The 27,696-nt window shown below is 34.3% G+C and overlaps 2 protein-coding genes across 2 annotated transcripts in view; one reads left to right on the forward strand and one right to left on the reverse strand.

Annotated features, from left to right (window-relative positions):
- The window catches only part of LOC123527040 (RNA-binding protein 25-like), a 217,220-nt gene that overhangs the window by 112,119 nt on the left and 77,405 nt on the right, over positions 1–27,696 (reverse strand). The gene's annotated exons all lie outside the window — the stretch shown is intronic.
- LOC128547428 (toll-like receptor 1) lies at positions 1,238–9,221 on the forward strand. Its single transcript, XM_053520239.1, has 2 exons — positions 1,238–1,423; positions 4,337–9,221. The coding sequence occupies exon 2, from the start codon at positions 4,360–4,362 to the stop codon at positions 6,550–6,552; it is 2,193 nt and encodes a 730-aa protein (XP_053376214.1). The 5' UTR covers positions 1,238–1,423; positions 4,337–4,359; the 3' UTR covers positions 6,553–9,221.

The following is a 27,696-nucleotide window of genomic DNA, read 5'->3' on the forward strand; positions in this document are numbered from 1 at the left end:
GAACTGTATCCGAATCAAACTCATACCGACTTCGTAATAGCAATGACTACGTGACATTAGCCCGCCGCACCCAGATATATAATTCATCTTTTATTCAATCTGCTACTTCTCTATGGAATAATCTTGAAATAGATATTAAAAACTCAGACTCATTGAATATTTTCAAAACCAGATTGAAAGCGAAATACAAATCAGATATAGTTCCTAAATATTTTTGTATTGGTGACCGAAAATTTTCTGTATATCACGCACGCTTACGCAACGGCTGTAGTAACCTGAATGCTGATCTTTTTAACAATCATTTACGCAACAATTCTTCATGTGAATGTGGTCATCAAAACGAAGACGCCAATCATTTTTTCTTTAACTGTAGAAATTATCATACTCAGAGAACCGTCTTGTTTCACGAGACACGTAAATTTCATCCGCTAAACCTACAAACAATTCTGTTTGGGAATGATCGATATACGGAAGATGAAATCACGTTCATCTTTCTACAAGTTCAAAAATATGTAAAATAGACAGGCAGATTCTAATGACACTTTCTTATATATGAAAATATCTTAACTAATAGACGACACTTTAAAATGCTGGACAAGCCCCAACTCTCTCTCTCTCTCTCTCTCTCTCTCTCCCTCTCTCTCTCTCTCTCCATCAATTAATTAACAAATTATTTCAATATTATTAACACAACTTCGCATATTTATTTTGTTTTCTCCGCCGAGTTATATTAAGTTATTTCTATTGGGAAGGGCCGTTTACTGATGTTGTGAGAACTTGTGGCCCGACCCATTTGCTTATTTTCTTGGCTGTACATGTACATTTTTAATGTTTGTTGTTATAAATGTAAATATTAATAAGCAATAAAATATGATTAAACTAGATAAAGAAAAAAGATAAGGAAAATACCTATAACGAAGTTGACGTAATGAAGACGTCGCTATACCGGAATGCTTTCCCTACGCAAGGTATCAGCTTTTGGTACATTTGTATCAGTATCATGAAACGTAGCATGTCTTTATTGACTAGTCTGGTATTCAGTTTGGAGTTACGACAAATTCCTTGTAGCAACTATCATATATATACTTACAGACATATCTCTTGATGCGCAGGTTGGTCTGGATCCATGCTGGTCGCAAACACACTATGTTGATTTACTCATGGCGCGGCTCAATATAGCATAAAATGTCTGTTATCTGATACATTTGACTTACATTTTTGAAAACTAATTTCATGCACATAATTGTGTAAAACGAAGGAGGAAGTGTTGAATAACCATTCAAATTTTATGATGGTGTCGTTCTTTCTTTACATTTGAAGAAAAAGGTTAATCTTGGATTTATAACTTTTCGGTTGGGTAATTTCAAAAACTAGATGCAGAATTTTGTTTCTGACGAATAACAGGTCATGGATTTAGATCTATGTAAGTACATATGCTTATTTGATAATCACTTTAGCCTTTTAGTGTATAACCTATTTTATAAGCCAATGATACGGCTGCATTTTTCAAATTTTCGAATCTCTATTTCATGTAGACAACTGAGGTTGAACACTTAATAAAGAGCGCTCTCCTCAGAATTTAGTCTTCTCTTCAGATACATTGTGCATGCCCATGATGTATTATCCTGAACATGAATATGCAAAATAGACAAACAGTCATGTGTTCGCAAATTTATTAATAACATATCTAAAATGTGTAAATAAAAGACTATATATATACTAAAATGTAGGGAATTAGTCTCTTCATGTAAAATAAAATAAAAACGTTTGTGTTTTAAACCTTATATCATGTTGATATTTAACCATGAGTAACTGAGTAACTCAGCATGTCAAATTTGATGAAGTTTAAAAAAAATGCAGACGACAATATCAACAGACGACAATTTTCATAGCAGGAGAAAAACATCATCTGTTTACAAAATTATTAATAACACACCTAAATTGTGTATAAAAAAAGAATATACTAAAATACAGGGGAGACGTAAATAATAAAATGAAAGTAAAATCTACGGTACATCCTACGTTGTTAACGTAACAAAAATCTGAAAAAGTCATTTCTTAAGGTCCGTAACCATAAAACAGTGAACAAAATATTGGGAAAATGTTATTACAGGCCAGTTTAATAAATGATCAAATGTCTATAGCAGTTATGCGTCCATCCTTCCAGATGATAATCTTTTTCAGACATTTTCGAACGTACATGGTACGCATTCCTGGTTTTCGTCCTCAATTTCAGTGTGTTTCATGGATGCTGGAACATTGCATGTACTTTCTATGAAATGTTCTGTGGAGGGTTGATTTCTTTCTACCCTGACTTTGGTAGGAGGGAGGATTTTTTTTCGACCATGGTTTTGGCGGGAGGGTCAAGAATATTACTTATGTCATTAAGCATATCGAAATTTTCTCGCTTGTAAGTTTAAAATGCTGCACTCCGATGCTTGCTGCGGCTTGTAACTTCCTTATCACTGAGGCGCTCATTGTACAAAGAAGTACATAATGTGACACGTGCTGAATGGTTGGTTATCTTGCGTCCAACAGTGGGTATGTTAGCTTCAGAGAAAAAGTTCTTCATTCTCTGTTCAAAAGTTTTGAGGTAAAGTACCAGTACTGTAACGGATACTATTGTTTTTATCAAGCCCTTTGAATGATTTACGATATAGAGGTCCTTTTCATGGCACATGTTCCAGATATTTTTCGTACATCTTAACAATAATTCTGTCGTTTGCCTCCCGTTCATAGGGAATTATTGGCTCGAGGTTTAGTTTCTAATGTAACAGACCACCCTGTGAGTTTTATCTCACACGTGGTGTAAATTTCACATATTTGCGTTGATTAAAATGAACAGAACCAATCTCAATTTGTTCAGCTTGGCAGTCAACATGCTCCTGATATCCCCTAAATCCCCAAATGCTTTGTCACTGTAGAAGAGAACAGCGTTGCTGAATCCTTCTACAGAAACCATGTTTAACACATTGCTGGACTACAGTTGCTCTTCGTCGTCTACAGTAACAGGTCAGCTCTGCAGGGGTTCACACCTACACCAGCCTGTGTGAGTTCCTTCATACGCGAATCTAAAGTTTTACGGAACTGTGCGGAGTCAGTATTGTCCGATTTAAGAAAATTTAATCCAATCGTTTTACACTCAGTACGAAGGTAGTGCTGCAAACAAGTTACATTCTGAATAAGTGTGTTAGGTGGTTAGGGCCCTCCATCCTTTCTTCGAGTTCCAAAGATAAAGCTCTATAACTAATATTCAAGCACTTTCATGTCCTTCATTTCACCAACATTTTCGGGGATAGGATAACCGTGTTCTAAGCTTTTTCATTTCCCCGCTGTCGAATTTAATTGTACGCACAGGCGTATCGGCGTATGCCCAGGTACGCCCCTACTAACCATGAGTAACCGAGTAACTCAGCATCTGGTAAAACTTGAACATATTATAAAAAATAAATAAAAAGCTGATAAGAAATTGAGTACACGTCAATATTCATAACATGTCGAGAGTTAACGTCTGACCTTTTGGACAGATGTCTCTTAGGCCTACATTGACATTTTGGATTGGCAGACAGACGGACAAACAAACAACGATTGCACACAGTCAGCACAAAAAAACAAGCAGTCGGTAGATCAGTGATGTAAACAAGTGAAATGTTTCTATCCTGTTTTGCACATTGTCATTTTTTCTCTTTTAACGCCAATTTGTCAATTACATAATTTGTAAAGAAACTAAGTCTTTCTAAATTAGGATCTATTTATTATGGACTTCTTTCGACTACACCACGAAAGTACATTTTCGACCGAATTACTGATCTTATTCCTAATGTCTTGAATAGTTTCCGATGTACGGGTATATATAGTCAAGAACCAAGATTAACAAACGGATAAACTATCTATATTGATAGGATAAGTTCATTGTAAATGATTTTGTATCATTATCTCTAATCATGGACAGATAACTCGAATGAAAATAATATGAGTGCAAATATGAATATAATAGGGTTATTATAACAGTAGATTAATCTGGGACTCGAGTGGATTTTGCCAGTCGTGCCTGTTTGCATGATTAAGTTTCATGATTGTTAGCATTAATATGCCACATTGGTCAAATGTTTATTTATGCCCAATAATTGTTTGCATAATAACATACAATTATCATAACAGGTTCCTGGTTTATCAAAGGCTGGATGTGATTATACTACTTTTTATAAAAGACCGTCAACTGTTGAAATAAATGTGATATTTTGTCGATAATAAATGCTCTTTGCTAGATAAATGTTCAGTTTAAATGTACTTTCTGATACAGTTACACTCTTTTTCATAATATTCTGTATTTCAGATGTTTAGAAGAAAGCAATAAGGATGAAGAAATCAAAATTTGTTGCTTACTATTATTGCTTGATACAGTTGGTTGTAACATATGAACTTCCGGCTGATTGTAATTTCTTAAATACCGTTCTCACCTGTCAGCGATCAATACCAAGTGAAATTCCAGCTAGAACACAAACTGTTTACATCAAGGATTACGATAACGGCAATATAGGACAAGGAAGATTTTCACATTCCAGCTGGAGATCAGTTAAACGGTTTGATATTAATGCCAACATTGAAATATCTCTCTACATCAAAGATTTTGTATTTCTGGGGTTAGAAAACATGACAACACTTGGAATCCATGCCAGGAAGGGAAATATTGTAGATGACAAAGCTTTTGTTGGAGTTGATCTTGTAGAAAAATTGGACCTTTCTAATATGATAGCTCTAGAATCGGAAACGCTTATAAAACCGTTATTATATGATGATGTGTTGCCAAATCTTCGTGTACTAATCTTAGAGAATGTGAATACGGAAGAAAACAATTTTAATTTCAACCTTTCACGAAGTTTCGTGCACATAATACAGTCGAAAAATATAACAGAAATTAGTTTAAGAGGTACTAACCTTCTTATAGAAAATAATGCAAATGCCATTTCAACTGAGGTGCATATTCTAGATGTTTCGAACGTAAGTTTTTCATTTACAAAAGGGTTTAAATGGGACATTATGTTTCCACATTTGAAAACATTGAATATTTCTAGTCCCATTACCAGATATTTTTCAAACATGCGTTATGCCAACACAGTTAATAGTGTAAGCTGTGACTATGAAAGCCTACCGTTAATAACACTGGAGAAACTTTACGCAAACTTCTATTACCGTGATAAAGAGGTTTATGTCAACAATGTTACTATTGACATGTCTGCACCGTGCTTTCAAGTGATGAAGTTTGAAGTTATACACCTTCGAGGAAACAAGTTACCTTTCCTGAATGCAACAGTTCATCTTCCTGCAAACTTCTCCTTATATGAACTTGATTTATCCTTGAATAGCATGACATTTTTATCTGCAACTGTTTTGAAAGACATGGTCAACCTCAACAATTTGTATCTTGGTGGAAATTTATTGTACAGCATGACAAGTCATCCTGATTTTAAAATCCTTTTCAAGCCCTTGCATAGGCTTAAAAGATTATCTCTTGCCTACAATCAGATAACATATATTCCTGTACAGACATTTCTTCATAATTTAAATCTAGAATGGCTTGATTTGCAAGGAAACTATTTGATGTCTACATCATTTTTGCATTTACAAATGTCAAATTTGAACTTTCTCAATATATCTTACAATAGAATCGCATACCTCACTGGTGATGATTTAATGAAACTAAAGATAATAGCAACCGGAAACGGAAGTAAACTGCCAGAAGTTATGATGAATGACAATCCCTTTGAATGCTCATGTGAAACTGTTGACTTTATAGAAATGATTCGTACAACAATTTTGAATAACACCCGGCAATATATATGCAATTTCGAAAAAGAAACGACACCAATCAATGACAAGAGCGTAGCAAAAGCGAAATTTCTATGTATCAGAGCAATTGTTTATACCATTTCTTCAGTTATATCTGTGTTGGTAGTTCTGTCATTATTCATAATGTTCTTTTTAACTTTGCGTTACTTTCGTAAAAAGCGACAAGTAACCAAATTACAAACTTTCCTTCGAAAGTTCAACAAAAATCAGCTACGCGAAAATTTCCTCTGCTTAATGTCGTATAGTGACAGCGATGCGAATGTTTCAAATCAATTATTTATACGTTTAGAGGCCTTATTAAAGGATATTGCCAAGTACGAAGGTGAAGCTATATGTGTTGATTTTAAACATTTTCGAGCAGGTAAATCTATTGTTGAAGAAATTATGAGATGTATGTCTGAATCACTTGTTGCAGTATTTGTAGTGTCTGAGGCCTTTTGTCGAAGTGACTGGTGTTGTTTAGAAGTCAAAGAAGCATACGAACAACAAAAACCAATTATTCTTATCTTCGTTGAAGAGGTATCAGAAGAAAGTATGACGATTTATATCAGAAACATATTTCACCGTTATAGTCGGGGTAAGCTTGTTGCGACAGAAAACGGTGAAATAGACTTCAAGCCTGGTGGCCTTAAAGGACTTTGCAATTCAATTATCTTGTTAGGCAGTGAAGTCGAGCAGCCAACGGATGAGACTCAAGTATAAAGTAAAAAAAGGAATAAAAGCTGTGGAACAGAAACAAACAGACATTATTGAAAACTTTGATATTCTGAAGATGCACGAACGAAGGGACAGTAAAGAACCATAATTATAGAATTTATAAATCGCGACATTTAAAGCTTGCTCCTTAAGACGTTTTTCAAAATATCAGTATTTTTCTCTACAAGTTGTATTTATATATAGAGAGATAAACATGTGTTTGGGGTTTATTGTATATGCATTTGTAAGGTATGCTAGGTCCACACACGTACAAAAGATCACTTACCCAAGTGAGGTAGTCTTTATGAACTTGGTCAGACATGCAAATCATCCAAATTTACGACCCTACTGTGAAGTGACTTTATCTCTTGCTGGAACGTTAATGTCACGTCGGTATAGAGAACAATACAAAAGATACCTTATTTTGTGTGATGACATCATTGTCTATGTGTTGAATGTTTGCCCAAAGAAGTCAGACATAAGACAGACCATGTGGGATTTTGTCATAAGTGATATGGGATAACATTCCTTTATAGATTGGATAAACAAACCTAGAAATATTCAGGTTGATATTCTTCTCAATGTTACTTTCATAAAATCTCGGTCTTTTTCTTCTAAGACTGCTATATCGTATTTTCAACAACGGAACACTGAGTGGTTACTACAATGCTGTTCCATGCAAGCTGACTATGTATATATGGTGGATATTTAAGCGGGACATGTTGATATATGTATATAATCGTCATCAACTTGGTTCTTTATTTCAATTTATATATCATTATTTGTTCTAAGCATATAAATGTTGCAGTCTTGAAAAGGTGAATTCACCTATGAGAATATCAAAGATAGAAAGAACTTTCATCATGTTTACTTCTCTGTAAATAACCGATTTTGTGTTTTGTTTTATGTACTTATTACACCGAGTTAACGTTTACGATGATGTTAACTTCATGATGTCTATGATACATTGAACTGTTTGTTTATACTATATCAATATGTAATTTATTTGCTCAATAAGCGTTAGAATGATAAAACTTTATCTATTATTATAACGTACTGACAAGGAAAACACACTTATTTGAATAAATCTGTCTTAACACTGATCAACGAGTTCAGCAATTATATCGTACATCGAAGACACAATAGAACATAAATACGCAATCACCCCATGTGATTTTCCGATTTTCTTCTTGTATTTGATTTTCGACAAGGCTTTACAATATTGAAATAACAGTCGTAATGTAACTGTGTAAGTAAGACAATTATTTATTTAACTACGAAGTTAAATCCTGTGGCCAAGACACTGGCAACAGTTTGATGAAATAGTTCACCTTTGAAAACTTCGTGCTCATGTGGGCTGATAAAAATAAAATCCTGGTACACGTTTGTACAAATATTGTTTGGTAGTTGGAAGGTCTGAGAAATTAACTTTCTTTCCTTTTATCATCTTCTGCATGGAGAAAGTTATTCTTTTAATAATCTCATAATTCTGTGGTAAACCTGCATGGGTTTTGGCACAGAAATATTTTGCTTTTTGTAAATATCTGAATAAATAGTTTACATTACCATGTTCTTTTATCATATATTAAAGAATACATTAAGACGGAGCTTTGCTGAAAATTTGAACCTTATTGAGTAAATATTGTTCAAGTTATTCCCAAAAATATACATAAAAAACTCCCGACTTCGAGAAAGTTTATCAGCAGAAACCATTAAATGCTCCTAAATACATATTTTATATTTTGCCATGGTATTTCCACTTTCAATATATTGTAAATATATGTCTTAATATTTATGTAAAGTTTGAGGACATGACATTATGTAGCTTTAAAGCAATCTTGAAAAATCTACTTTGTTTACATTTTGCTAGTCCATTTCTTATGTGACTAGAGCTGGCCAATGAAAATTATTTATTAAAAATATTTAGAGATATTGTTCAGGTCTGAAACTTAACTGTCATGTCAGGGATATTAATTTTTAGTTATGTGAAATTTTGTAGATTTTTTAGCAGCCCTGTTCTGTTGTAATCCTTTAAAAATGGCCCTTAGATGTGAAGACTGATTTTGGCAGCCATATTGGATATCTTAGGAGAATTTGTGTGTCAATTCTTTGACACTTGATTTAAGTACTTTTAAATCATTATTTGTAATTTGAAATATACTGATAAGGTGCAGTTTTTCTTCTAGTTTGTGTTTATGTAATTGGTTTTTGATGACATTTATTCTGTTTCTTGCATTTGGTGAGAAAAGTTTTACATATTTGGGAAAATGTCATTGACCAATCAGATTGCAGCATTTTTGGTGCTTCTCTATAAATATGGGCTTATCAGTTATTTCTTGGCTCTTCTAGTTTACACTTTTGGATTAAACACTTCACTTTGTTAGGAAAATATTGGAAATTTGGAGCCAATTTTTGGAACTTTGGACTTATTTTTATTGGGGAATAATTTAGAAATTTAGAGTTTAATTCATTTGCTTAAGAAAATTACTGGAATTATTACATGCATTTTATTTGGACTTTTCTGATAATTTTGACATATTCTTAAAGGAACTAAATTGCATAATTGGTGTATATAGTAATTGTAGAAGCTTATTTGTAGACATAATTTAGATATTTGTAGTTGTAAATGTGTGGTTATGAGAGTACTTTTGATTTAATAGATTTATAAAACTGGACTTACTCTTGTGTCTTCATTTAATTCTACATAATGTGTTGACTTTTTCCAAATTATAATCTAAGTGGTGTTATAACAATTGAACTTATTATTACAGCACTTGGCATTATAATAACTTTGAAATAGCCCAGAAAGTGGCTTCAAAAGGAATCTGGCTTTTCCTTAAATTAATTAAGCCAGTGGTGTCGGTCATCCTGAAGAATTAACCAAACAACCCGAGCAATCAGAACATTGCCAACAACCACATTTTAGGTCCTCGTTGAACAATTTAACCCCGGGACTGGGGTTTACTACAAAATTGGCGTCAGAAGCGGGGATTTCATACAGGAATATTATTTGGAAATAATTTATACTGCAGGAATCATTTTTAAGAATCGGACCTCAGCAGTTCAACAGGACCACTGGATTATACTCTTATCTTTGAAACATAGGTGATAGTAGGGAAGACCTGTATTATACAATAGGCTTTCTTCTATCGCTTATTGCATCACAACTCCTCCTTTCTTGTGGTGATAGTGTGAAAGGCCTGTGAATGTCACTAGGCTTTCCTCTATTGCTATACAAAGCTTCAGTTGGGTGATTGGGCCTGTGAATATTAAATCAGGTCATTCACTTTTTCTGACTTTCCAAATCCTATCATAGTGTTAAGTGCAGGGGAGCACGGCATCGGTGCGCCTGCCACAATTTTTCAAACTTAGTGTTAAGTGCAGGGGAGCACGGCATCGGTGCGCCTGCAACATTTTTTTAAACCTTAGAGTTAAGAGCAGGGGAGCACGGCATCGGTGCGCCTGCTACATTTTTTAAACCTTAGAGTTAAGGGCAGGGGAGCACGGCATCGGTGCGCCTGCTACAATTTTTCCTAACTTTAGTTGTAAATGCAGTTGAGCCTTTAGTCTTTGCTCCTGCAACATTTTTTCCTAACCTTAGTGTTAAGAGCAGGGGAGCACGGCATCGGTGCGCCTGCTACATTTTTTAATCTTAGGGTTAAGGGCAGGGGAGCACGGCATCGGTGCGCCTGCCACATACTTTAAACCTTAGAGTTAAGAGCAGGGGAGCACGGCATCGGTGCGCCTGCTACATTTTCAAACTTTGTTAGATGCAGGGGAGCACGGCATCGGTGCGCCTGCAACGTTTTTTAAACCTTAGAGTTAAGGGCAGGGGAGCACGGAATCGGTGCGCCTATATTTCTTTCATAACTTTTGTTGTAGATGCAGTTGAGCTCTTAGTCTTTGCTCCTGCAACATTTTTTCCTAACTTTAGTGTTAAGAGCAGGGGAGCACGTTATCAGTGCACCTGCGATCATTACTAACCTAGTGTTAAGTGCAGGGGAGCACGGCATCGGTGCGCCTGCTACATTTTCTTTAAACCTTAGAGTTAAGTGCAGGGGAGTACAGCATCGGTGCGCCTGCTACATTTTTCCATGTATTTTACTAAGTTAAATGTTATAATTAATCCCATAGATGCTCTTTCTTCAGCTTTCTAAAGTGGATTATCATAATTGTGGGATACTTACATCGAAAGAGGATTTAAAACCCAAATTTTGTGACAAAGGCTAAAAATCTGTATCTAATGTACAGAAAAGCTATATATCATTTAATGGAGTAGACAAAGTGATTCATGAAAGTATGTAATAAAGTGATTTAAAGTTGATTCTAGAATGGATTTTAACAGTTATTCTGGGATGTTATGATGAAACTGATACCAGTGTAGGAAATTGTGACTTAAGATAGGAATCACACTCCAGAATATTTCCACAATTCTGAGACAAGTAATAAAAAGTTAAGGCTTTGGAGTAGAATCTGTAGACATGGTGATTCTAAAATGGATTTAATAAGTGATGTTAGGATGGATTCTAGAATGAATACTGACTTTAATTCTAGAATGCATGTAGGAATTAATTCCAAAATGAGAAATTGTGACCAAGATTGGAATCACACTCCAAGCTACCTGGACCAGTATGAAGGAGACTTTTATGAACCCAGATACAGACTACCTACCTACAATGGGAAGCAAGGTTATTTTGGAGCTTTCTTATGGCAGCTACAACGGTTTTCTAAATACTATGCATGGACAGATGAACAATATAGATTACAGTTAATCTTGGCCTTAAAAGGTGATGCTGTGAAATTTGCCTCTACCTTATCCCTAGATACACGTGAAAACACACAGACACTCATTAAGGCTCTAACAACTCGTTTTGGGCAGAGTGCGGTGGCAGAAATCCATAGGATTAATTTGTACAGTATTCAAAAACACCCTTCTGAGACACTTCAACAATACAGTGCAAGGGTAAATCAGCTTATGGCAAGGGCATATCCAGGGATGATTGGATTTCAAATATACAAACAACTTGCTGTGGAACACTTTCTAAGAGGACTTCCAGACCAAAGACTGGCTTACGATGTCCTTACAAAGAAACCTAGAGACATTTATCAAGCTGTAGAGATGATTACATGGTTTGAGACCTGTAAGAAAAATACAACTCGTTTCATGGGGAAAAGTACTCATGTTGGGCGCCAGGGAGAGGACTTTATGACAGAGTACAATCAATGCGAAAGTGTGTTATCAACATTTTGCACAGACTTAACAACTTCCCTTTCCAGAATCGAGGAAAGTGAAAAGAACAAAACTTCAAGCTCGAGCATACCAACAATGAAGTATAGGTCACCATCTAATAAGGCTCGTGACAAGCGGAGGAGACAACTTTTGACCAACTCATCAAAAAGACTTTGTGACAATAAATGTTAATTTACCATGTTTCCATCTATATTTGACTATTTCATTATAGCCATATATGATGAATTTTGCTGAAGACAGTGACTTCTTTTGTAAATATCTGTAAATATAAACTTGATGCTATAGGACCAGAATTGCAGAACTGTGCTGTCTATTCAAATGTGTGCTATTTAGACAGCTAAGACAATGTAACATTTTATATGATGTTTCCTTGTAGAAAAAATATCAATAGATTTGATGGCTGGAATCCGTAAACTTCCAAGAAGAGTAATAGATGACTTTGAGAATTATTGATCGTGAAGTGGTGGACATCAGAAGTTTAATTTTGTGTTGAAAATGGAACTGAACTTTTCAGATCAATCAGACTAATTAACTTGTAAGACTCTTTATAAAGTTCATCTATGGTTTTATTGGACTTTGAACTTTATTGAGTAATTTGTGCTATTTCTATTTGTGATGGATTGGGTGTGTCAATTTTTAAAGACTGTCTAGCCGACTGTTATTAACTTTCTTGTTAATGAGTTTGTAGGTTTTGCTGGGATTTGTTGAGAAGACCGCCTGCCTGCTGATTCTGGATTTAGCATGGTACCGTTCAAAGGAATTGAGCTAGGATTTACCATTGCACCGTTCACTGGTGGACTGGATTACTTCTGATTTGTATGAAAGGCTATTTTGAGTATTTCTATCTTACATTCATAGTGTATCCAACAGTATATACTGTGTAAAATATAAATACTTTTGATGCAATATGGTTAGAGTTGTTTTTCTTAAAGATATTACTGTTTGGTATTTTTGATATCACTTAAATTAATGCATTCAAAAGTTATGCATTTCTGTGTATGTCAAGTTTGTGACTGTTCATTCAATATTTAAATTGCCAGGTCGAACACTTACCTGTCTCTATATTGTTTGAAGTTTGTCAGTAGATTGGTAATACTTTGCAAGTCTGCAGGTGCTCATAATGTTACATATGGTGAAAGTACATTTATACCTGATTATGTTCATTTGTTCATTATTTTGGTTTGAGATTTAATTATTATTATTGTGAAAAGAAAAATAAATACAAATTATTCAGTACAAGTGCATTTTAAGGAGTCATGGCAATGGTGCCATTTGTTTTGTGAAATATTGGTGTAAGGAGTAAGAATTATTTCAGCTGATATAGAGTTGAACCAGCTGATAGCATATTGCTAATATTTGCGTGATGTTGATATATATATTGCTAGTTTCATGCAATTTATTATATTAAATTTTTGCCAAAACCTCAATATTTTATATAATATGTTGTATGTGACATTCCGAGGCCGGAATGGAATGCATTTTGGTCAAATGCATTCTTTCCAAAGGGAGGAGCTGTGTGGTAAACCTGCATGGGTTTTGGCACAGAAATATTTTGCTTTTTGTAAATATCTGAATAAATAGTTTACATTACCATGTTCTTTTATCATATATTAAAGAATACATTAAGACGGAGCTTTGCTGAAAATTTGAACCTTATTGAGTAAATATTGTTCAAGTTATTCCCAAAAATATACCTAAAAAACTCCCGACTTCGAGAAAGTTTATCAGCAGAAACCATTAAATGCTCCTAAATACATATTTTATATTTTGCCATGGTATTTCCACTTTCAATATATTGTAAATATATGTCTTAATATTTATGTAAAGTTTGAGGACATGACATTATGTAGCTTTAAAGCAATCTTGAAAAATCTACTTTGTTTACATTTTGCTAGTCCATTTCTTATGTGACTAGAGCTGGCCAATGAAAATTATTTATTAAAAATATTTAGAGATATTGTTCAGGTCTGAAACTTAACTGTCATGTCAGGGATATTAATTTTTAGTTATGTGAAATTTTGTAGATTTTTTAGCAGCCCTGTTCTGTTGTAATCCTTTAAAAATGGCCCTTAGATGTGAAGACTGATTTTGGCAGCCATATTGGATATCTTAGGGAGAATTTGTGTGTCAATTCTTTGACACTTGATTTAAGTACTTTTAAATCATTATTTGTAATTTGAAATATACTGATAAGGTGCAGTTTTTCTTCTAGTTTGTGTTTATGTAATTGGTTTTTGATGACATTTATTCTGTTTCTTGCATTTGGTGAGAAAAGTTTTACATATTTGGGAAAATGTCATTGACCAATCAGATTGCAGCATTTTTGGTGCTTCTCTATAAATATGGGCTTATCAGTTATTTCTTGGCTCTTCTAGTTTACACTTTTGGATTAAACACTTCACTTTGTTAGGAAAATATTGGAAATTTGGAGCCAATTTTTGGAACTTTGGACTTATTTTTATTGGGGAATAATTTAGAAATTTAGAGTTTAATTCATTTGCTTAAGAAAATTACTGGAATTATTACATGCATTTTATTTGGACTTTTCTGATAATTTTGACATATTCTTAAAGGAACTAAATTGCATAATTGGTGTATATAGTAATTGTAGAAGCTTATTTGTAGACATAATTTAGATATTTGTAGTTGTAAATGTGTGGTTATGAGAGTACTTTTGATTTAATAGATTTATAAAACTGGACTTACTCTTGTGTCTTCATTTAATTCTACATAATGTGTTGACTTTTTCCAAATTATAATCTAAGTGGTGTTATAACAATTGAACTTATTATTACAGCACTTGGCATTATAATAACTTTGAAATAGCCCAGAAAGTGGCTTCAAAAGGAATCTGGCTTTTCCTTAAATTAATTAAGCCAGTGGTGTCGGTCATCCTGAAGAATTAACCAAACAACCCGAGCAATCAGAACATTGCCAACAACCACATTTTAGGTCCTCGTTGAACATTTTAACCCCGGGACTGGGGTTTACTACAATTCGATGAACGTCTTCTGCACTGTCCTATATAAAGATGTCAATGTCAAAATGTTTTATAGATGGCTCAACACGTGTTATTTACGTAGAACTACATTACAGGAAAGCAAGCTGTCATTCTTTTCCTGCTTCTTGTTGAAAACAGCTTAACGGTTTCAATGGAACTATGTTTGTCGTCCTCGCCTTTTGTAATCTTGAGCAATGAAATGAAACCAATCGCTAAGGTGACTGTATCTTAGACTAGCTGAGAAAATATGTTGAACGTCTTTTGTAAAAACATAGAGCTGATGAAACCAATATTTTCATATGTAAATTTTTCCTCTGGTTATCTTACCGTAATGATTTGTGTACCAACTATTTGTAAATGATTTGAATGGTTAGCTCAGTGTTTTCAGGGATCAAGTGAATTCCACAATGTTTTTAAATAACCAAAAACATCAAATGACATTTGGCTCAAACATCTATAGGCTGAAGGTATTATACTAGACTGGCCTTTTCGTTGAAGTTTTCGTCAGCTTACGTCTTTGAATCAACAACATACGAATACTATTGCATATATATAGTCTATGTCTTCTTAATTTAGGCCTCAACGTAATATGTTTGCAGTGTTCCCTTGATGTCTAGCCCCTACATGTATGCTATCATATATGATAGGATTCTTACCACCATGTTCAGTCCAGTTCCAGTATTACCTTTATTCATCATCAACCCTTACAATAAGATTCTGTTATTCTGTTGTGTAACTTGCCCCTCACCGACGTGGATTTAAAACTTCACAATTGGTGTAGAATTCTTTATATAAGGAGCAAATCCAACTGGTTTACGAACGGTCATTGTTTCTACCTAGGTGTCAGCCCATGCCTGAACCGATGTCCGGAGGGGCACATTGGCTCTCCTCATCATTAAAAGTTACAGATGACACCATATGACATTCTCTGACATATGGCATTTCCATGTCATTCTTTTTGGAAGATCGGCATACAACAGCTATTAATTTAGCCAACGTTGTAACAAAATGGTTAGCTTTGTTTAAATTTTATTAATTTAGTGTTTTTATCATTGTTTTGTAAAATAACAAAGCCTGCAAGGCATATTCCATATTTCACTGCGTATTATGCTGAACTCAACAAACATTTTAAATCGTCCCGATGTAGGGCCCATATGGATTTCTATATTGGCCCGATCCCAGCACGCAAAAATATATTGGACCAATGTGGGACCTATATGGTATCTCATATGGGCCCATATAGAGTATTCAAATGGGTTATGACTATTTACAAAATATCATGATATGTTTGCAAGCATTTTTTTTAATATTTCAAAGAAAATAAATAACGAATCTACAAGATTAGAAATACTCTACTCATCTGACAGAAAGATTTCTATGAAACATGAAAACAGGTATTAAAATGCTATGGAAGTTTTAGACGTCGGACTTATTTGATAAATTTGCCCAGATATAGTCCATATGGGCCTGATATAGGCTTGTCCATAAGTTTGGTGAAAACCCTTTACTGCATTTAAAAGAAAAATACCCCCCCCCCCCACACACACAAAAGCAAAACATTTAAACATTTAGCCCTTTTAATAATTAAATCTCTTACCTGTTTAAAATCTTTGAAAAACTCTTGCAAAAATAATAAGTTTATCAACACCGCAAGTTCTATATTGTCATGCGGTTGTTATCAAGTTCCAGATTACGCTGAATTAAAACAATCTTGCGAGATCTATTATTTTTAAAGTTTTTTTTTTTGCTAAATTCAGTGTATGCAGTAATAAATTAAGATGGCAATTTTTTTAACTTAAACAGTGGAAAAAAAAAGAATAGACACATACTCAGCCTGAATAGTCACGAAAAAACACGACAGTTTATCCTAGTGACAACACTTAAAAGCGTGGGAATTATTTATTTAATATTTATTTTACAAAAACATCTTGTTGCAATAGCGTATCAAATGTCGTGCCAATAAATCATCACATTTTAACAACAGCTAAATGTATGTTTGAATTACACAGAAGTCCTTATTTTGATGCAATCTTCTTTTTGAATAATCACTTAATGATGTGTATCTGCATCTTTTGCTGAGGAAAGAAAATCACAATAAGACGTCGAAGTTCACGTATACATTTTATTTTCAAAACTCTTAATTTCATTTCTGTAGATCTTTATATGATTCTTGAACTGTATCTTTAATACACTTCAGTGTACAAATAGTAATAGTCACAAACGCAGCTTACTAGTTTTGCTGACATCTTGACATCTTGCACAAAAAACAAGAGCTATGTCCATGTAGCACAACTGATGTCCGTTTGACATTAACTCAACAAAACAACCATAAACTTGGCTCCATGTAATTTATCTAAACAGCACTTTCCACTTGCAAATATATCGGTTCGATATTGTCATTTTGCTGGAGATATTAAAAACTGCATTTCTGGAAAGAAAAGTACTTCTGAAATTATCTAACCCTTCTTAGAACAAACTTTATCTATGGCCAGCAATCCATGTCGAGTTTAGTAAGCTTATTCTCAGCTTACCACTCAGCTTGTCAATAGGTCACAAAGTTCCTAGTAGATAGTGAGAACGTGAAATAAAAGCAAATAGCATGTTAAGTGTACGAATATGGTAGGATTAAGAGAAATTAATAATGTTAAATACAACTTGCTGACACTATTCCGACGGCATCACAAATCACAGGACAAATAATAGCTTCATTTGGTCAAAGCTATGCCAGTCCTTAATGTAGAAATTTTGCCAAAGTTTTGCATGTAAGCAAGTTTCCCAGAAACTACGTTCAAACTTCACGCAATACATTGGCATCGCAAGTTGATCTCACAGGTTAAGTTATATTCCAGCACTCATTTTGTCAAACTATGCCCATTTTTAACTTACAAATGTTGGTAAAAGTGTTACATGCAAGCAGAATTCGCAAAAACTAAATTAACGAATGCTTTTTGATCCATGGCAATTCGCATTTAAGGTTACTCACATTGCCGCAGTTCAGAATTCGGTCCGCTGAATAATCACGTCACTTTTAATATTACTGCGCAGAATTTCTCATTTATTAAGTTCATGTAGAAATGTAATTATTTGTAATGGAAGGCTGTTTCAAGTGCCATTTTCCATAATAAACAGTGATTGGATTATTTCCCTTCCACTCCATTACATAGTTTATGCGTTTGTGACGGCTGTCATAATCATTTGCAGGAACATTTACACTAACGAAAATACTATTTAAAATATCACAGATATAATGTACTCCATGTTAAAATCAAACATCACAGGAAGGATAAATACATGGTCAAGGTAAACCTTTTTTTGATAATTTGATATTGAATAGTGATCTATATTGCATTTAAAACAGCTAGTGTTAACATCATCTTTTTTTAAATAAACATATTATACACAGCATGGCATTTATTAATAAAACAAAGTAATTTTTACATACACTGTATACCAAAAAAGAATGATAATAATTTTCTCTCCAATCGATCAAATGATTCCTCCTTATGAGGGTTGTTTCGAAAGTTGTGATATTATAACTGATAGGAGCCATGATAAAAAAAGTCTTTAAAATGATGTCATATGCAGGAGTATATCTCAATGCTGAATAAAAACGTCACGCAGCCATGACTATCATGTTCCATTTAGAAGACTTTTAAAATGTATAATAAAAGACATAATTTGAGGATTATCAGTACATATTGTACATGTGAAATGTTAGATTAACATGTCAGACAGAATATCAAGTATCAAGTCACCGTGATCACTAAATAAAATGATGATCGAATGCCCGACATTTAAATTATTTCGCAAACTCTAAGTTTCGTATCGTTCAAAATTAAATCTTAAACAACATTTCCATTGGCTTGAATAATCAAATGAATAATTTCTGTTGTAAGTTTGTGGTCAGGCAGTATTTTCACGGCTGTAAATTGTCTCTCTGTACTTGGACTCAGTGCTGTTATATTTTCTGGTCGTTTGGGATCATGGACGACATTCAAATATACTGAGGTAATAGAATACCACTTAAGCCGGTGCTAGGGATCAGAGGGGTGTTGCACATGTTATTATCTCTCATGAACAGACTCCAACAGTCCAACCGACCCATCTAATATTTTGCATGGTTATATTCTACGCTTATTAATACTGGCAAAACTGGAACCAACAGCAGTCTTAGGCAAGTCCGTAAAACCCGAGCCAGCAACTTCTAAAAACAAGTTCTGTTTTCGTAAGAAGATTTGTTATTTGAATAATGTTTAGCTGTAATTTCCTACTGATGGTGAGTTGACCAATGACATAAACAGAGGTAGTCAGCGTAAAGAATCAATAGACTCTCTCTTCTAAATAGTCTATGCATTTTGTTCTGTAAGGCTATAGCACAAGGTAATATTCACTCAAATATTCCAAGATACACCAAGGTCACACCATAAGGTGGCTGACATGCAAATACGTTTTACGTACATAAGTCTGAAATGGATTGTCAGAAACCGAATTTTTTTTGGATTTAACGTCGCACCGACACATGATTGGTCATATGGCGACTTTCAAGCTTTTAATGGTGGAGGAAGACCCCAGGTGCATTATTGCATCACGAGCGGGCACCTGGGTAGAACCACCGACCAGCCAGCTGGATGGCTTCCTCACATGAAGAATTCAACGCCCCGACTGAGGCTCGAACCCGATGAGGGGCAAGTGATTTGAAGTCAGCGACATTAACCACTCGGCCACGGAGACCACCCCCACCCCCCTCACCCCAAATTAATAACTTTGAACTTCTTACTAGATTAAAAGAAAGCGAGACACATTAGATAATATTTCTGTTGTACCTTTCATAATGTTGCCGGAGCTATTGAATTATTTATTTTTTGCATGAAGAGAGCAAAACATGAATAACCGTAATTCTTCAGTGTCTATATTGTGTCAAAATACAAACATTTACTAGTCATTACAATGAAATATATTGAATACATTGAACTTTGAGTACGCAAAAAAGACATACTACCTTTGTTATTGTAACGTAAATACCTTAAACCACAAGGACAGACTTTTATAATTTCCAACAGGGTTCTGTTATAATTTACCAAACCTACAATATTGGATTGATGAGCTGGTAAGTGATGTGACCAAACATCACAAATGAAGTTGGTCAGCTTAATTTACAAATACATTAAAGATGATACACAATGACTTATGTGGTTCCTGGTCACTTACATTTTAAGTCATAGCTGTTAAAACGATTGTTGTAGATACTGATTCTTTGTTGACAACATTTTGTCACTTTGCAATTGGGAGGTAAAACTTAACTGTTACTGTTTATTTTCTTCTATTTATATCTATTTGACGTTAATCTAGGATCTAGGAATTCTTACCTTTTTGTATCAGAGGAGGAGGTGAAAAAGTTTGTTCAACAGTCAGCTAATAAGTCATGTCAATTAGACCATCTTCCTTCATGACTCTTGAAATCGTGTATAAACGAACCTCTCCCAATATTGACGAAAATTGTTCACATCTCTCTACAAAGTACATGATTTATAACATCACGATAAAGATAGAATAAGACCAGTGTTAAAAAGGCCAAGTCTAAACCAAAACACATTTAAGAATTACAGACCTGTTTCCAATCTGCCATACCTCTCAAAACTCCTCGAATAAATGATAAACAGAAGAATTGAGGAAGATTTGACAAACAATCAATTACATGAAATAAACCAGTCAGCATACAGAAAATTTCATTCAACTGAAGAAATCGTATTGTTAAAAGTTTAGAACGACATTCTCGAATCCCTAGACAAAGGTGACGTCACTGTACTTGTGATGTTGGACCTGTCGGTTGCATTCGACACCATTGACCATAACACCCTTTCTCATAGACTCGAATTTAACTCTGGATTCGCCGATAAGCCTCTTCAAAAGGTGGCATCATATCTAACAGACCAAACAGTATGCATCGATGGCAAACTCCTTATGAAATTCAGTGTTCCTCAAGGATCTGTTCTAGGCCCAAACCTCTACACGATGTACACAAAGCCAGTCGGGTCCATCTGTAGAAACCACGGTCTAAACCACCATTTTTATGCAGATGACTCCCAACTCTCTCTATCGTTTAAACCAGTTGACCAAGCATCAAAGGCAGCCACAATCACGCGAGTTGAACAATGTCTAAAAGGAATCATCTCATGGATGAATTCAAACATGTTAAAATTGAATGCTGACAAAACAAACTGAAGTAATTCTTTTTTCGAGTCAAAAACACTCCAAACATGTTGTAAATCTAGAACTGAATGTTGGCGATTCGTGCATAAGACCATCAAAAACTGTTCGAAACCTTGGTGCTACGCTTGATTCGAACATGCACATGGACCATCATGTTAATTCAGTGACTCGAACATGCTATGGCCAAATACTTCACATTCGACCATATTTGACAACTGATGCCACCAAAACCCTTATAAACTCGATTGTGACCTCACGATTAGATTACTGCAATGCTCTTTTGTATGGCGTGTCAAAATCAACAACGAGCAAACTGCTAAATGTTCAAAACACAGTTGCACGTCTTATTATGAAAACAACCCGTTTTGAACATATAACACTAAAGATCTACATTGGCTTCAAATACGAGATAGAATCAAATACAAAATTCTCATTTAAACATTCAAGGCCTTGCAGGGACAGCCGCCGTTGTATATGAGAGACTTACTGAAGATTTACGTGCCAGCTAGAAATTTGAGATCAGCAAGTGCAGCAACAACCCTTGTGCCACAAAAAAGTCGACAGGTTTCCTACTAGAAGTTTCAGAGTTGCCGCCGCAAAACTATGGAATTCTCTCCCTGACAATCTCAGAAAAGATTCATCACTTAATTTATTCAAAAGAGCTCTCAAAACATACCTTTTCAAAATTTTCTACAACACATAGATACCAACTGTGATTGTTTCTACCCATAATAAATATGCTGTTGCTATTTTTGTGATACAGAACTACGGCAAGTCATTCGTTGCTGACGAAGATCTCTTCACTGTACAATTCATCATACAATTAACTAAATTGGCAATTCATCTTTTATTTCATCATGTCACATTTTAAGGGTTATGACATTCTATGAGTATGTTTTGCAAGACTTGAGTTTCACTTGAAGTGTGTGGTATTTTTTTTCTAATACAGTATATGATGGTACCATTAAGCGAGGGGTTTGAACCTCTATATGCAGTTCGTCTGGGCGTACCAGATGCTTTAAGCACTGGTATTGGCAATAGGGGTAAAATGACCTCAAAGGGAGGGGTGCGGTCATGACTGTTTGTTACAATAAGGCTGTAATTATTATCACTGTCATTATTAATATTGTTATAATAACTATTATTATTATGTACAACGCCATTGAATATATCATTTATAAAAATATGCGTTTAAACAAATTATTCAGTTTCAGTTTCAGTTTTATGATTGCATACGTCATGTTTTGTGATTTTCCTACATATCTGCGATATGTCACATGTTTAACTGTAATGCGCCCTTGAACGTATATTTCATATGAAAATGGCGCTCAACAAATCTGGTATAATAATAATAATAATAATAATAATAAACTGATGAGGACTATGTATCATATCATTTCAGCCGTTAATATGATATGAAATACTGATACATACCTATAAATACTTAGTATAACAAACGTGGTACTATCAAAATTTAATACACTGCAAACAGATAAAAAAAATTATTTACGTGGATTTAAGCTCGTTCAGCATGACATTTATTCTGTGTTAGTGGTACTGTTTAGTTTTTCAGCTAGAACATTTAGACTTAGGTCGTTCCAATAGTCCTGTTTTCAAAGTTTTTGGGTATGTTTAATCACTCGTTGACTATTGTGCTTGCTTTCTATTTTCTTTTCTTTTGGAAGTATTGTGCTTGCTTTCTATTTTCTTTTCTTTTGGAAGTTTCTGTGATGTCTGACCACACTTGTACCTCTATAAATATGTACAACATGGACATACATAGCTGTTTTTATTGTTGTTGTAAAGGTTGGAAACATATTATTATTAATATATCTTGAACATGCTTCTGATAAGATATAGCAGTATCTTTACATACAGAGCAACGTGTAAACGGTTAAAAGCTATTTATCGAATCGAAAAAGGATCTTATTCAGAAAATATCGTTTCAAATATTTCTGACATGATATGATGAATTGCTGGAACAGCTAACTCATGCATATTGTTAAGATTTTTTCATATGATGGGACTTATTATGATGAAAGCGACTTTCTGTTTCCAGAAGCACGCGACAGAAATAAATGAAAACCTTGAATGTAGAACAATGCAAAACAATGCATAAAGCATAAGTATTCTAACTTAAATATTACCAGTTAATCTGTAAGAGAAATCATTTTAATAAACATATGTATGTATTAGCATTAATACCGTCTCCTGAATAATAGACATTTACGGATTAAGTCTACGTGGACTGTGGACACCTAAGGCGATAGATTTGTCAAGGGGACCGTCTCAACATAGTTTAATTATATTATGCGCGATATGAAAAAGAGTTTATAACGGCAAAAGGGTTTGAGTTATTATATCATCACTATGCGGTAGGTGATATAAATTTGGATGTGCCTGTTTTTAGCTCGACTTTTCAAAGAAAAAGTAGAGCTATTGCACTCGCTCCGGCGTCGGCGTCGGCGTCGGCGTCTCCGTTGGGTTAAATTTTTTGATAAAGTCAAATATCTCTGTTACTGTCAAAGCTATTGACTTAAAACTTAAAATACTTATTTACTATCAAAGTCTACACAAGGAAAAACATTCTGCGTTACCCTGATTTGAATTTTGATAGAATTATGCCCCTTTTTAACTTAGAATTTTTGGTTAAAGTTTTTGATAAAGTCAAATATCTCTGTTACTATCAAAGCTATTGACTTGAAACTTAAAATAGTTATTTACTATCGAAATCTACACCAAGAAAAGCATTCCCCATAACTCTGGTTTGGATTTTGACAGAATTATGCCCCTTTTTAATTAAATGTACTAAATTGAACAAATATATATGTCATTACAGAATAACTGTAGAACATTCAATCGCAGAATTGAAGTGTTACAAGAGCGTAAGCTCTGTATGGAGGCACTCACGACAACGACTTTCAAGAACCGTACATGTCTGTGCATCCCTTGTGTGTAGAAGAAAACATATTGGATTGACTGTATAAACTGAAATCTGTCAACAAGAAGTGAATTTCATTTCATTCATGTTTATGCCATAATACAGTATAAATGGGAAGATTTTTTTTTATTTTGATTATTTTCCTATCTTCCGTTCATTTATCTAGTAAAAAAGCTGTCCATCTCTTCGTCCATCCACTACTGACAAATTAAAACAATAAAGTTATACGAATACAAAGTCTTTAACGCTAACACAGAAATAACAAGTGCTCCGCCAAGCGGGGCAATATACGCCCGAAGGATTATATCAGGGGAGTGGAGCAACATTTAAAGAACTTAATTACTGTTGAAGCCCAACCGAAAAGGACAACAAAGGGAAGAAATTCCCCGCAAAACTCTAAGTCCACTAAAATCATTACCAGGTACAGATATGTCAAAATACACCTTAACTTCGCAGGTACCATCCATGTTGTACCACAGAAAAGTGGTATCGGTTTTTTCCCTACGGCCAGTAATAAAAATGTTACAAAATAACCTATTTATAGTAACATAAAAGGGAAGTAATTCAATAAAAAAATATTGTAAGTGAACAAAAAATGGATATGCCAAATAAAACCAAGAGCACCGCAATGCAAAGCAACATAAACACAAAACAAAGTCATGTGACCTTTGACCCCTTAGTGTTACCTTGACCTTAAAGCAAGCCACCTGATACAAGGCGCTCTGCACGTCCTCTTGATGTGGATAACATTTGTTTCAAGATTGTTTAAAATCCTTCAAGGAGCGGAGTCGACACGAAATTGTTAACGGACAGACAGGCAAATAGACAGACAGCCAGCCAGATGAACACCTGTGGTATCCCAAAATACGTCCCTTCGGGCGTATAATAACAATAAAGGAATAGAGACGCAAGATATTACGTTTTCTACAGTTTTCACAATGTTTTACCTGCTGACCTACATTTTGATCCCAACTGACCCAGTTTAGATTTTTTTTCATGTTGGACGACAACGACGATGGAATACGGATACATTGCGATCAGACTAGCTCATCTTTTCAACTTTGTCGCAGATGCGCAACTTATAATATTGAAGAACATTTCAGGAAAGTGTTATGACGCTAGATCAAATACTTTTTGCGATATGTATAACAAAACATTTCTCTGGCGAACAGACGGACGGACAGACAAATCCAAATATTATCCTGTGCAGTGACATATTAAGCCAGACCTTACCATCATTATATGAATGTTTTCCTACCAAACATAAATTAAAATTATCATGTTGAGACGGTCCCCTTGAAAAATCGATCGTCTTAGGTGTTCACAGTCCACGTAGACTTAATCCGTAAATGTCTATTAAGATGTAAAGTAATGCATTTGTCTATATCAGATATTTTGAACATTGTGGGGTTCCATCCAGTTTTCAAAACTTCTTCGTTTATTCTTTGCTATTTCATCTGATTTGATTTAAAGATGAGAGCGAGCATGCTTCTTGTATTCTTACATATTGTATATCAGTCACAGATTTATATGTTTATTAGCATTGATAAAATGTATAACTAATTTGAATGTTATATTTTGAAACAAATGTTGGATATTTGATGCATTTCTAGTACGCTGTTAAAACGTTTCGCTATGTTAACTCTTATCATGCTGGACACGACTGATTTTGCCTTTACGACCAGTGCAATCTGATCAAGGTATGCATCGTTCGCCATTCAGTCAGTATTTGTTTGGTAAACATCCCTTTTAACGGTTAATGGTATTGTCCAAATTGAAAGGCGGACAAGTTAATTATAGAAATTATATATATATATCATTGAACAAGTGCTGGATATCCTTTTATCCTTACTAACCTGTTGAAGTTGTCATTATTTTCTTAAGTTTTAAGAGTATTCTATAGAAGTGCTAAATATGGAAAACAGTCATGTTGAATAAGCTGTTAATAATAAGACGCAGTATTTTAGAGACTTCATGGCATTGTTTTAATTATCTTGATAATTGTTTTATATGCGATAACAGAAGATGTTAAATATGTGTGAGTTTTTACATTTCATCATTTATATTTTTAAGGTTTATCAATGCCATTGAATATGTCATTGTATAGAAATAGACGTTTAATCAAATTCATCAGTTTCAGTCTCAGTTCAGTTTCAGTTTAATATTCATTGATAAACACAGCTATTTTGCAATTATTGACATTCAGAGCTTTTCTAGTGTCGTATTGTAAACGTATTGATTGGAAATGGTAAAGCCATTATGAGTCACACTTATACGATAAATGGAGGAACTAACGGATTATATGTCAACAAGGTTAGTGTTTTTTTTTCAACAATTTAGATTTTAATTCTAAGGGAGAAATAAAACATATATTAAGGATACTTTTACAAAAATGATATAGGTAGGTGGGCATTTCTTTTCTTTTTTCTTTTATTTTTTTCTGACTTTTTGTAGGAAATAGACTTCAATAATAATAATATTTAACACTTATATTCATTTTCAAAACATGTTAGAGTAATTTGTCTCCTCAATTCTACTCATATAAGAAAAAAATGTGACACTTCAATTAATGTACATATATGTGAATCGAAAGTATAAAAATGGTTTCAAATAAAAATGTCAAACAAAGTAAAATAGTTATCAAGTATACACAATCATGAAGTATTTATTCCTGTATTAAAGCTGGGTTTTATTTTTAGACCACTGCCAGCAAATTCTATCCTCAGAGTGATCTTTTAACCTTAGAAAAATTAACGTTTGACATGTTTGTTAGATTTTTTATCTGATTTTGGCGTAAATCATTATATAAATTATGCAGTTGTCAGTAGTACCATGTATATACATACTAGGGGGAAAGAACCAACTAGTCAGTGCCTTCCCTCTTCACTATCATTATTCAAACATGCAGATACATGCATACTGGTAGGGAAAGAACCAACTGGACAGTCCCACCCCCTCAATTTGTATTATTCAGACATCATGCAGATACATGCACACTAGTGGGGTAAGAACCTATTGATTAGTTTCTTTCCCTTGAAAATCACTATGTATTATTCAAACATGCAGACATATGCACACTATGGAGAAGAACCAACTGGTCAGTTTCGTCCTCATACGGCGTGTATTATTCAACATACAGATACATGCACACTAGAGGGGAAAGAACCAACACGTCACTTTCCTACCCCTTCAGCATATATTATTGTTCAGGTGTGTAGGTATATACATATTTGAAAAGGTGAAAGAAACAACCAGTCAGGTTTCTTTCCACTTCACCCTGTAACTATTTTTCTGGTATGTAGATATATTCATACTAGGAGGGAAAGAACCAACTAGTCAGTTTACTCTCTCTTGTTTATGTACAAAAGCTAAGGTGGAAACAATTAGCCAGGGAGTGGTGACAACTGGTTTGTTTGTTTTTCCTTTGTTTGAGTATAAATCTTTGGGTAAATACTAACTAGTTGTGAAAAAAAATCCTTTTTTTCCCTTATGTTCGCGGAAAGTAAAAAAACAGGGGATAAAACTAACCAGGGGGAAAGGGGGGGGGGTTTTTTGTGCTTTTGGGGGGAAGGGAGAAAACAACTGGTAAATTTCTTTAAACCCTTTTTTTTTGAAAAAAAAACTGGGGAAAAAAAAAAAACCCCGGGGGTTTGGGTGGGAATTAACCTTTTGTTTTTTCCCCCGGGGGAAAAATTAAACCTTTTTGGGGGTTTAAGAAAAAAACCCGGTTGTTTTTTAAAAAGAGAC

The sequence above is a fragment of the Mercenaria mercenaria genome, chromosome 1, assembly GCF_021730395.1.
Source record: "Mercenaria mercenaria strain notata chromosome 1, MADL_Memer_1, whole genome shotgun sequence".
NCBI classification, from domain to species: Eukaryota; Metazoa; Mollusca; class Bivalvia; order Venerida; family Veneridae; genus Mercenaria; species Mercenaria mercenaria.